This window comes from Salmo trutta, chromosome 13 (genome assembly GCF_901001165.1).
Source record: "Salmo trutta chromosome 13, fSalTru1.1, whole genome shotgun sequence".
Classification (NCBI taxonomy): domain Eukaryota; kingdom Metazoa; phylum Chordata; class Actinopteri; order Salmoniformes; family Salmonidae; genus Salmo; species Salmo trutta.
The window spans coordinates 87,044,381-87,057,100 of record NC_042969.1 but is presented as its reverse complement, the minus strand read 5'-3'; the positions used below and the strand labels follow the sequence as shown (position 1 = coordinate 87,057,100).

Sequence of the window (12,720 nt, the reverse complement as noted above, 5' to 3'; positions counted from 1 at the left end):
CCAATGATTGGAACGAACTACAAAAATCTCTAAAACTGGAAACACTTATCTCCCTCACTAGCTTTAAGCACCAGCTGTCAGAGCAGCTCACAGATCTCTGCACCTGTACATAGCCCATCTTTAATTGAGCCCAAACTACTACCTTTTCCCCTACTGTATTTATTTATTTAATTTATTTTGCTCCTTTGCACCATATTATTTATATTTTAACTTTTAACTTTCTTCAAACTACAAATCTACCATTCCAGTGTTTTTTCTTGCCATACTTTATTTACTTTGCCACCACGGCATTTTTTTGCCTTTACCTCCATTATCTCACATCATTTGCTCACATTGTATATAGTCTTATTTTTTTCTACTGCATCATTGATTGTATGTTGTTTTACTCCATGTGTAACTCTGTGTTTTTGTATGTTGTCGAACTGCTTTGCTTTATCTTGGCCAGGTCGCAATTGTAAATGAGAACTTGTTCTCAACTTGCCTACCTGGTTAAATAAAGGTGAAATAAATAAATAAATAAATATACTATGTTATACTATACTGTTATACTATACTATTCTATACTCTGTTATACTATACTATTCTATACTATGTTGTACTATTCTAAACTATGTTATACTACACTATTCTATTCTATACTATGTTATACTATACTGTTATACTATACTATTCTATACTATGTTATACTATACTATTCTATACTATGTTATACTATACTATTCTATTCTTTACTATGTTATACTATACTATTCTATACTATGTTATACTATACTATTCTATTCTTTACTATGTTATAATATACTATTCTATACTATGTTATACTATACTATTCTATTCTTTACTATGTTATACTATACTGGTATACAATACTATTCTATTCTATGTTATACTATACTATTCAATCCTGTGTTATATTATACTATTCTTTACTATGTTATACTATACTATTCTTTACTATTTACTAATACTATTCTTTACTATGTTATACTATACTGGTATACTATACTATTCTATACTATGTTATACTATACAATTCTATACTATATTATACTATACTATTTTATACTATACTTGCTATACTATACTATTATATCCAATGTTATACTACACTATTCTATACTATGTTATACTATTCTGTAATATGTTATACAATACTATGTTATACAATACTATTCTATCCTATGTTATACTATACTATGGTATACTATTCTCTACTATGTTGTACAATTCTATACAATGTTATACTATTCTGTAATATGTTATACAATACTATGTTATACAATACTATTCTATCCTATGTTATACTATACTATGTTATACTATTCTATACTATGTTATACTATACTGCGTTATACTATACTATGTTATACTATTCTATACTATGTTATACTATACTATGTTATACTATTCTATACTATGTTATACTATCCTATGTTATATTATACTATGTTATACAATACTATTCTATCCTATGTTATACTATACTATGTTATACTATTCTATACTATGTTATACTATACTATACTATGGTATACTATTCTCTACTATGTTATACTATTCTATACTATGTTATACTATTCTATACTATGTTATACTATTCTATACTATGTTATAATATACTATTCTATACTATGTTATAATATACTATTCTATACTATGTTGTACTATTCTATACTATGTTATAATATACTATTCTATACTATGTTATACTATTCTATACTATGTTGTACTATTCTATACTATGTTATAATATACTATTCTATACTATGTTGTACTATTCTATACTATGTTATAATATACTATTCTATACTATGTTATAATATACTATTCTATACTATGTTGTACTATTCTATACTATGTTATAATATACTATTCTATACTATGTTATACTATTCTATACTATGTTATAATATACTATTCTATACTATGTCATATTATGCCATTCTATACTATGGGACACTATACTATTCTATTCTATACTATTATATACTATGCTTTACTATACTCTACTTTTATACTATACTATGCTGCTATACTATACTATACCATTATATACGATGCTATACTGTTCTAGCATATACAATGCTGTGCTATACAATACTGTTATACTATACTATACTATACTATACTATACTATACTATACTATAATACAGTGCCAGTCAAAAGTTTGGACAGACCTACTCATTCAAGGGTTTTTCATTATTTGTACTATTTTGTACATTGTAGAATAATAGAGAAGATATCAAAACTATGAAATAAGACATATGGAATCATGTAGTAACCAAAAAATAATTTAGTAAACAAATCAAAATATATTTTATATTTGAGATTCTTCAAAGTAGCAACCCTTTGCCTTGATGACAGCTTTGCACACTCTTGGCATTCTCTCAAACAGCTTCATGAGGTAGTCACCTGGAATGCATTTCAGTTAACAGGTGTGCCTTGTTAATTTGTTAACTTTCCTTCTTAATGTGTTTGAGCCAATCAGTTGTGTTGTGACAAGGTAGGGGTGGTATACAGAAGATAGCCCTATTTGGTAAAAGACCAAGCTCATATTATAGCAAGAACAGCTCAAATAAGCAAAGAGAAACGACAGTCCATCATTACTTTAAGACATGAAGGTCAGTCAATCTGGAAAAGTTCAAGAACTTGGAAAGTTTCTTCAAGTGCAGTCGCAAAAACCATCAAGCACTATGATGAAACTGGCTCTCATGAGGACCGCCACAGGAAAGGAAGACCCAGAATTACCTCTGCTGCAGAAGATAAGTTCATTAGAGTTAACTGCACCTCAGATTGCAGCCCAAATAAATGCTTCACAGACTTCAAGTAATAGAGACATCTCAACATCAACTGTTTAGAGGAGACTGTGTGAATCAGGCCTTCATGGTCGAATTGCTGCAAAGAAACCACTACTAAGGACACCAATAAGAAGAAGAGACTTGCTTTGGCCAAGAAACCCGAGCAATGGACATTAGACCGGTGGAAATCAGTCCTTTGGTCTGATAAGTCCAAATTTGAGATTTGTCTTTGTAAGACGCAGAGTAGTGAACGGATGATCGCCGTATGTGTGGTTCCCACCGTGAAGCATGGTGGAGGAGGTGTGATGGTGTGGGGGTGCTCTGCTGTGTCATGTTAAGGTTTCCCCCACTGTGGAGGGATAAAAGCTGGAGTTATGCTCGCTGTCTTCAGACATATTGTGTATTGACCCTATTATTGTCTTGATGTCGTCATCCAATATTTTCTCCTATTACACAGTTCATATCTGTATACAACAATCCCACCAGTTTCCACAATCTCACCAACAATCCCACCAGCTTCCAAAATCCCACCAGCTTCCAAAACCCCACCAGTTTCCACAATCCCACCAGTTTCCACAATCCCACCAGCTTCCACAACCCCACCAGTTTCCACAACCCCACCAGCTTCCACAATCCTACCAGCTTCCACAATCCCACCAGCTTCCACAATCCCACCAGCTTCCACAACCCATACCAGCTTCCACAATCCCACCAGCTTCCACAATCCCACCAGCTTCCACAACCCATACCAGCTTCCACAATCCCACCAGCGTCCACAACCCCACCAGTTTCCACAATCTCACCAGCTTCCACAATCCCACCAGCTTCCACAACCCCACCAGCTTCCACAACCCCATCATCTTCCACAACCCCACCATCTTCCACAACCCCACCAGCTTCCACAATCCCACCAGCTTCCACAACCCATACCAGCTTCCACAATCCCACCAGCGTCCACGACCCCACCAGCTTCCACAATCCCACCAGCTTCCACAATCCCACCAGCTTCCACAACCCCACCATCTTCCACAATCCCACCAGCTTCCACAATCCCACCAGCTTCCACAATCCCACCAGCTTCCACAACCCCACCATCTTCCACAACCCCACCAGCTTCCACAATCCCACCAGCTTCCACAATACCACCAGCTTCCACAACCCCACCAGTTTCCACAATCCCACCAGCTTCCACAATCCCACCAGCTTCCACAATCCCACCAGCTTCCATAATTCCACCAGCTTCCACAAACCCACCAGTTTCCACAATCCCAGCTGGTGAATGAAGGGCTTGGTGATAATCAGAAGATGTCAGTCAGTGATTTTTTTATAGATGTTTTTGTCCCATCGACAGGTTAAGAGAAGGAGCCAACAAGGAGATCCTGGGTATCATCGTATCCTACAAAGTCAAAGTGAAGCTTGTTGTGTCTCGAGGCGGGTATGCACTTTACACATACATCTTGGTGTTAGATTTAGGGTTTAAACCTATATCTAGGTGTTAGGGTTTAAACATACATCTAGGTGTTAGGGTTAGGGTTTAAACCTATATCTTGGTGTGAGGGTTTAAACATACATCTAGGTGTTAGGGTTTAAACATACATCTAGGTGTTAGATTTAGGGTTTAAACCTACATCTAGGTGTTAGGGTTTAAACATACATCTTGGTGTTAGATTTAGGGTTTAAACCTACATCTAGGTGTTAGGGTTTAAACATACATCTAGGTGTTAGTGTTTAAACATACATCTAGGTGTTAGTGTTAGGGTTTAAACCTACATCTAGGTGTTAGGGTTTAAACATAGATATAGGTGTTAGTGTTAGGGTTTAAACCTACATCTAGGTGTTAGGGTTTAAACATACATCTAGGTGTTAGGGTTTAAACCTACATCTAGGTGTTAGGGTTTAAACATCCATCTAGGTGTTAGATTTAGGGTTTAAACCTACATCTAGGTGTTAGGGTTTAAACATACATCTTGGTGTTAGGGTTTAAACCTATATCTTGGTGTTAGGGTTTAAACATACATCTAGGTGTTAGTGTTTAAACATACATCTAGGTGTTAGGGTTAGGGTTTAAACATACATCTTGGTGTTAGTGTTTAAACATACATCTTGGTGTTAGTGTTTAAACATACATCTAGGTGTTAGGGTTAGGGTTTAAACATACATCTAGGTGTTAGTGTTAGGGTTTAAACATACATCTAGGTGTTAGGGTTTAAACATACATCTAGGTGTTAGGGTTTAAACATACATCTAGGTGTTAGGGTTTAAACATACATCTAGGTGTTAGGGTTTAAACATACATCTAGGTGTTAGTGTTAGGGTTTAAACATACATCTAGGTGTTAGGGTTTAAACATACATCTAGGTGTTAGGGTTTAAACATACATCTAGGTGTTAGTGTTAGGGTTTAAACATACATCTAGGTGTTAGGGTTTAAACATACATCTAGGTGTTAGGGTTTAAACATACATCTAGGTGTTAGTGTTTAAACATACATCTAGGTGTTAGGGTTTAAACATACACCTAGGTGTTAGGGTTTAAACATACATCTAGGTGTTAGGGTTTAAACATACATCTAGGTGTTAGGGTTTAAACATACATCTAGGTGTTAGTGTTAGGGTTTAAACATACGTCTAGGTGTTAGGGTTTAAACATACATCTAGGTGTTAGGGTTTAAACATACATCTAGGTGTTAGGGTTTAAACATACATCTAGGTGTTAGGGTTAGGGTTTAAACATACATCTAGGTGTTAGGGTTTAAACATACATCTAGGTGTTAGGGTTTAAACATACATCTAGGTGTTTGTGAACCAGTATGTTAATTTTGCCTAATAACCGTAACCCTATTTTATTGGTGTCTGCGAGTTAGGGTTATGTTCAAAGACATCCTATTAAATTACTAGAGGGGAATTGTCATTAACTCTCAAAGTTCTAGAATGGTTTGAAAATGGCAGCCATTGTGGTCAGGGAGAAATCCAAACCAGTTTAATAGGTGGTGCATTTCCTGATTTAACTTATGCAGGAAAATAAGTAAGGCATGTGGTATATAAAAACGGTGTAGTAGAATTATTGTCGTATAATTATAAAGTTTACACAGTTTACACAGGTTACACAGGTTTTACACACATTTTCTGGATTAATAGCCTCTAAAATATATGTAAACAGACCATAAATGTCTCAATGTTGTTTTTTTGGAAAGCTGCAAATGTTATAATGTGATGCAATATCAGTACTTGCTGCATTTACAACTTGTCTTAGGGCTCTATTCAATCCGTATCATGGAAATTCAGCGTTACAGCGTGATTGAAATTTAAAGGCAATGATTCCTCTTTAGTGGAGACTACGTTTACGTAAACGGTGCATATGTCGGCTCCATCAGTAAATTATCTTCATATTTCGATCGAGCAATCTGTAACGCTTCAGCGATACAGACTGAATAAAGTCCTCTCATCAACTGATGTCAGCCAGTGTATCGCTGTGGATTGACTGCATTGTTTGTATGGAATGTTGGCATATTGGCAGTTAATTGGAAAAAATTATTGGAATCATTCTACTTAAACTGTCTGGCTAGCTATTAATTAATTAATTACATTTTTTTTATTAATCTTTGTTTTTAAAAGGGAAGTCATCCTGAGACTAGGATTTATTTTACGGATGAGCCCTGCATAAATACATCAAACACATGCAATATATAATATACAAAATTACAAATCCATATTTACGAAAAACCAACATAGAGCAAACAAACATATTGTGAAGATCATTTTAAAATTCAAATGTTTTACACAATACCTTATCTCGGCACTGGCTGATCACTGGCTTACCAACTCCCTTACCAAAATGGCTGACCTTTTATGTCATCATAAGAAGGTTAATGGTACATTCTAGTATTCTAATTCCTAATTCTATAGTTATGTTACTGTATTGCTGTCTGAGGTAAAAAAATAAAAAAAAACTGACAATGTTTCATTGATTTCAGACTCTTAGGAGATCTTGCAACAAGGTAAACATAGATGTTTCTGTAATGACATGTCGCATGCTAATATTGGTGGCTGGAGTTGTAGTGTACGTGTTTATACAGAGCAGACTGTAATATTAGTATAATAATACAAGATGTAACATATAATACTACATCGAAATGCTAATTTATAAACTCGTTTGTTCATCATACATCAATCATCTACATACAGTTTCATTTTCTTTTCCAGCGACGTCCATGTTGAGCTCCCCTTTACGTTAATGCATCCCAAACCAATCGAAGATGCAATCTACAGAGATGGTATGTTTCTACACATGCAGTGTTTTCAGTTCACAAGTTTTCAATGTCTTTCTGTATCAAGTCGATCAACAAAACTTTTCTTGGTTTAAAATGGTGAATTATAATGGTCCATTAATTGTATTTCAGCTGCAGACGAGGCGCCAATAGACACAAACTTGATAGAATTTGACACAAAGTAAGAAGCTCTACCACTTGGTCTGTCTGATAGTTTAACAGACTATAACACAGTCAGCCTGTTTGTCTATCTGTCTGATACTCTGACATACTGGCCCTTGTTGCTTGCTGCCTCTACTTGCTGCTTACTGCCTGCTGCTTACTGTCTTCTGCTTGCTGCCTGCTGCTTGCTGCTTACTGCCTGCTGCCTCTACTTGCTGCTTACTGCCTGCTGCTTACTGCCTTCTGCTTGCTGCCTGCTGCTTACTGCCTGCTACTTACTGCCTTTTGCTTTACTGCCTGCTGCTTACTGCCTTTTGCTTTACTGCCTGCTGCCTACATCCTTTTGCTTACTGTCTGTTGCTTACTGCCTGCTGCTTACTGCCTCTACTTGCTACTTACTACCCGCTGCTTACTTCCTGCTGCCTTCTACTTACTGCCTTCTGCTTACTGCCTGCTCCTTACAGCTCTCTGCTTGCTGCTTGTTGCTTACTGCCTTCTGCTTGCTGCTTACTGCCTGTTGCTTACTGCCTGCTGCTTACTGCCTCTACTTGCTACTTATACATGCTGCTTACTTCCTGCTGCCTTCTGCTTACTGCCTTCTGCTTACTGCCTGCTCCTTACAGCTCTCTGCTTGCTGCTTGTTGCTTACTGCCTTCTGCTTGCTGCTTACTGCCTGTTGCTTTACTGCCTGCTAACTACTGCCTTTTGCTTACTGCCTGTTGCTTACTGCCTGCTGCTTACTGCCTCTACTTGCTACTTATACCTGCTGCTTACTTCCTGCTGCTTTCTACTTACCGTCTGCTGCCTTCTGCCTGCTGCTTACTGCCTGCTGCACCACTTGTCCTCGTCAATAAAACATGGCTTCACTTCCTCCTGTTTCATTTCCTCTCTATAAAAGCCCATCTCTGGCCATGCAGCCTAACAGCCCATCTCTGGCCATGCAGCCTAACAGCCCATCTCTGGCCATGCAGCCTAACAGCCCATCTCTGGCCATGCAGCCTAACAGCCCATCTCTGGCCGTGCAGCCTAACAGCCCATCTCTGACCGTGCAGCCTAACAGCCCATCTCTGGCCGTGCAGCCTAACAGCCCATCTCTGGCCGTGCAGCCTAACAGCCCATCTCTGGCCGTGCAGCCTAACAGCCCATCTCTGGCCGTGCAGCCTAACAGCCCATCTCTGGCCGTGCAGCCTAACAGCCCATCTCTGGCCGTGCAGCCTAACAGCCCATCTCTGGCCGTGCAGCCTAACAGCCCATCTCTGGCCGTGCAGCCTAACAGCCCATCTCTGGCCGTGCAGCCTAACAGCCCATCTCTGGCCGTGCAGCCTAACAGCCCATCTCTGGCCGTGCAGCCTAACAGCCCATCTCTGGCCATGCAGCCTAACAGCCCATCTCTGACCATGCAGACTAACAGCCCATCTCTGGCCGTGCAGCCTAACAGCCTATCTCTGGCCATGCAGCCTAACAGCCCATCTCTGGCCGTGCAGCCTAACAGCCCATCTCTGGCCGTGCAGCCTAACAGCCCATCTCTGGCCGTGCAGCCTAACAGCCCATCTCTGGCCGTGCAGCCTAACAGCCCATCTCTGGCCGTGCAGCCTAACAGCCCATCTCTGGCCGTGCAGCCTAACAGCCCATCTCTGGCCGTGCAGCCTAACAGCCCATCTCTGGCCGTGCAGCCTAACAGCCCATCTCTGGCCGTGCAGCCTAACAGCCCATCTCTGGCCGTGCAGCCTAACAGCCCATCTCTGGCCGTGCAGCCTAACAGCCCATCTCTGGCCGTGCAGCCTAACAGCCCATCTCTGGCCGTGCAGCCTAACAGCCCATCTCTGGCCGTGCAGCCTAACAGCCCATCTCTGGCCATGCAGCCTAACAGCCCATCTCTGGCCATGCACATTAACCAGCATATATGCCCAATTATGAATAATACATTCAATATTCAATGTCTTTCAATGTAATGTTGTTTCTCCCAGCACACCTCTTTATCGTTTCAATCCCCCCTTTTTTTTATGGCCATTTATATGACTGACAGCAGGAAAGAAATGTATCCATGTTGCAGGTTTCTGTAGCTCTCAGGCTGTTAGAAGCATTAGTGTTGTTGATGGACCTGTATCATGATCTGCTGACAATACCATTTCAGACGTGATGTGCTGACGTGTTTCTACGCCCTTTGTACTGTCTGTAAATGACTGTGGCCAGGATTCAATCCAAAATGCGTTTGTCCGCAATGCACGTTTTAAAAGGCAATGTTCTTGCGTTCGCTGAAGGCCACATTCACAGTAAATGCTGCAATACTGTATGTCGGGTTCAGTGGGAAAATTAACTTTTAAATGGTGCATTGTCCAACTCCGCGATCGGATTGAATACCGAAATAAATAACGTCAACAATAACAACACAACAACAACAACAGAATAAGCTAAGACGTTTGCTGAGCTGACCATAGGCCTACAGTAAATAAACAATCAAAAATAATTGTGTGGTAATCTTGATTTCACCCCTTTTTCAACCACCTATGTGTAATGCAATATGAATTGGTTATAAAGAGTTATGAAGGACTGTGAGCTTTATAACTGCTTAAACAGTATAGTCTCTAATCTAATACACTTCACTAAACATCTGATCTAATACACTTTACTAAACAACTAATCTAATACACTTTACTGAACATCTGATCTAATACACTTTACTAAACAACTAATCTAATACACTTTACTGAACATCTGATCTAATACACTTTACTGAACAATCTGATCTAATACATTTCACTAACATCTGATCTAATACACTTTACTAAACATCTGATCTAGTACACTTTACCAACCATCTCTGGTCTAATACAGTTTACCAAACAAATGTTTAGCCATGAATCAAAATGGCTCCCCGTCTGCCATGAACCAAAATGGCTCCCCGTCTGCCATGAATCAAAATGTCTCCCCGTCTGCCATGAACCAAAATGGCTCCCCGTCTGCTATGAATCAAAATGTCTCCCCGTCTGCTATGAATCAAAATGGCTCCCCGTCTGCTATGAATCAAAATGTCTCCCCGTCTGCCATGAACCAAAATGTCACCCCTGTCTGCTATGAATCAAAATGTCTCCCCGTCTGCCATGAACCAAAATGTCACCCCTTCTGCCATGAATCAAAATGTCTCCCCGTCTGCTATAAATCAAAACGTCTCCCCGTCTGCCATGAATCAAAATGTCTCCCCGTCTGCTATGAATCAAAATGTCTCCCTCTGTCTGCCATCAATCATTAATGCACTTAAAGTGTAGTTCTGGATCCTGACTAACTGAGTTTACTCTCTCCAGCGACGATGACATCATCTTTGAGGATTTTGCGCGGCAGCGGCTGATCGGAGCGAAAGACGATGAGGATGAGGAGGGTACAGACTCTCCCAAGCTGAACCACAGATAGACGAGGGAGATGGAAGCTGCTGTGTTGTTCCTGTGTTGTGGTACAGAGGAGCTACTGTGACTGGAGGAGAGAGGGAGACCCTTTAGAGTCCAGGGAGACCTTTTAAACACACTCACAGTGGTGCCGTTGTCCTGTTCTTGTTCACATTCGTCTTCTCCATACAGCAAGGATGTTAGAGAGAAAGTGTAGAGGAAATGAGACCTAGGTGTGGTTTGAGGGGGGGTGGACCTTGAGGCCTAGGCGTGGTGTGGTTTGAGGGGAGTAGACCTTGGAGTATGGACATGGAGGAGGAGGTCTTGCTAAAAGCAGCACAAAGTTGTGATAAATACACTACCATTAAGGACTCTGTTATACATGGCTTCATTAGGACTGAACAGTCACCATTAAGGACTCTGTTATACATGGCTTCATTAGGACTGAACAGTCACCTTTAATGACTCTGTTATACATGGCTTCATTAGGACTGAACAGTCACCATTAATGACTCTGTTATACATGGCTTCATTAGGACTGAACAGTCACCATTAAGGACTCTGTTATACATGGCTTCATTAGGACTGAACAGTCACCATTAAGGACTCTGTTATACAGTGGCTTGTGAAAGTATTTACCCCCTTGGCATTTTTCCTATTTTGTTGCCTTACAACCTGTAATTAAAATAGATTTTTTGGGGGGTTTGTATCATTTGATTTACCCAACATGCCTACCACCTTGAAGATGCAAAATATTTTTTCTTGTGAAACAAAGAAATAAGACAAAAAAACCAGAAAACTTGAGCGTGCATAACTATTCACCCCCCCCCCCAAAGTCAATACTTTGTAGATCCACCTTTTGCAGCACTTACAGCTGCAAGTCTCTTGGTGTATGTCTCTATGAGCTTGGCACATCTAGCCACTGGGATTTTTGACCATTCTTCAAGGCAAAACTGCTCCAGCTCCTTCAAGTTGGATGGGTTTCTCTGGTGTACAGCAATCTTTAAGTCATACCACAGATTTTCAATTGGATTGAGGTCTGGGCTTTGACTAGGCCATTCCAAGACATTTAAATGTTTCCCCTTAAATCACTCAATTGATGTTTTAGCAGTATGCTTAGGGTCATTGTCCTGCTGGAAGGTGAACCTCTTTCCCAGTCTCAAATCTCTGGAAGACTGAAACAGGTTTTGCTCAAGAATTTCCCTGTAATTTAGTGCCATTCATCATTCCTTCAATTCTGACCAGTTTCCCAGTCCCTGACAATGAAAAACATCCCCACAGCATGATGCTGCCACCACCATGCTTCACTATGGGGATGGTGATCTCTGGGTGATGAGAGGTGTTGGGTTTGCACCAGACATAGCATTTTCCTTGATGGCCAAAAAGCTACGTTTTTGTCTCATCTGACCAGAGTACCTTCTTCCATATGTTTGGGGAGTCTCCCACATGCCTTTTGGCGAACACTGAACATGTTTGCTCATTTTTTTCTTTAAGCAATGGCTTTTTTCTGGCCACACTTCCATAAAGCCCATCTCTGTGGAGTGTACAGCTAAAAGTGGTCCTATGGACAGATACTACAATCTCCGCTGTGGAGCTTTGTAGCTCCTTCAGGGTTATCTTTGGTCTCTTTGCTGCCTCTCTGATTAATGCCCTCCTTACCTGGTCCATGAGTTTTGGTGGGCGGCCTCTCTTGGCAGGTTTGTTGTGGTGCCATATTCTTTCCATTTTTTAATAATGGATTTAATGGTGCTCTGTGGGATGTTCAAAGTTTCTGATATTTTTATAACCCATCCCTGATCTGTACTTCTCCACAACTTTGTCTCGGACCTGTTTGGAGAGCTCCTTGGTCTTTGTGGTGCCGCTTGCCTACAAGACCATGGTGCTTGCCTACGGAGCCGTGAGGGGAACGGCACCTCCGTACCTTCAGGCTCTGATCAGGTCCTACACCCAAACGAGGGCACTGCGCTCATCCACCTCTGGCCTGCTGGCCCCCCTACCTCTGAGGAAGCACAGTTCCCGCTCAGCCCAGTCAAAACTGTTCGCTGCTCTGGCACCCCAATGGTGGAACAATCTCCCTCACGACGCCAGGACAGCGGAGTCAATCACCACCTTC

At 40.4% G+C, this 12,720-nt stretch overlaps 1 protein-coding gene across 2 annotated transcripts in view; it reads left to right on the top strand.

Annotated features, from left to right (window-relative positions):
* Positions 1 to 11,264, top strand: part of arrb1 (arrestin, beta 1) — a 54,750-nt gene extending 43,486 nt beyond the window's left edge. Inside the window, exons 12-16 of one of the 2 annotated variants that reach the window (XM_029773883.1) lie at positions 4,151 to 4,234; positions 6,772 to 6,795; positions 7,001 to 7,071; positions 7,198 to 7,246; positions 10,530 to 11,264. In XM_029773883.1, the coding sequence (XP_029629743.1) occupies positions 4,151 to 4,234; positions 6,772 to 6,795; positions 7,001 to 7,071; positions 7,198 to 7,246; positions 10,530 to 10,635 (334 nt within the window). In that variant the 3' untranslated portion in view covers positions 10,636 to 11,264. Of the gene's footprint in view, positions 1 to 4,150; positions 4,235 to 6,771; positions 6,796 to 6,982; positions 7,072 to 7,197; positions 7,247 to 10,529 lie in introns of both variants that reach the window. The other variant, XM_029773882.1, reaches the window with a different exon arrangement.
* The last annotated feature ends 1,456 nt before the right edge of the window (positions 11,265 to 12,720 follow it).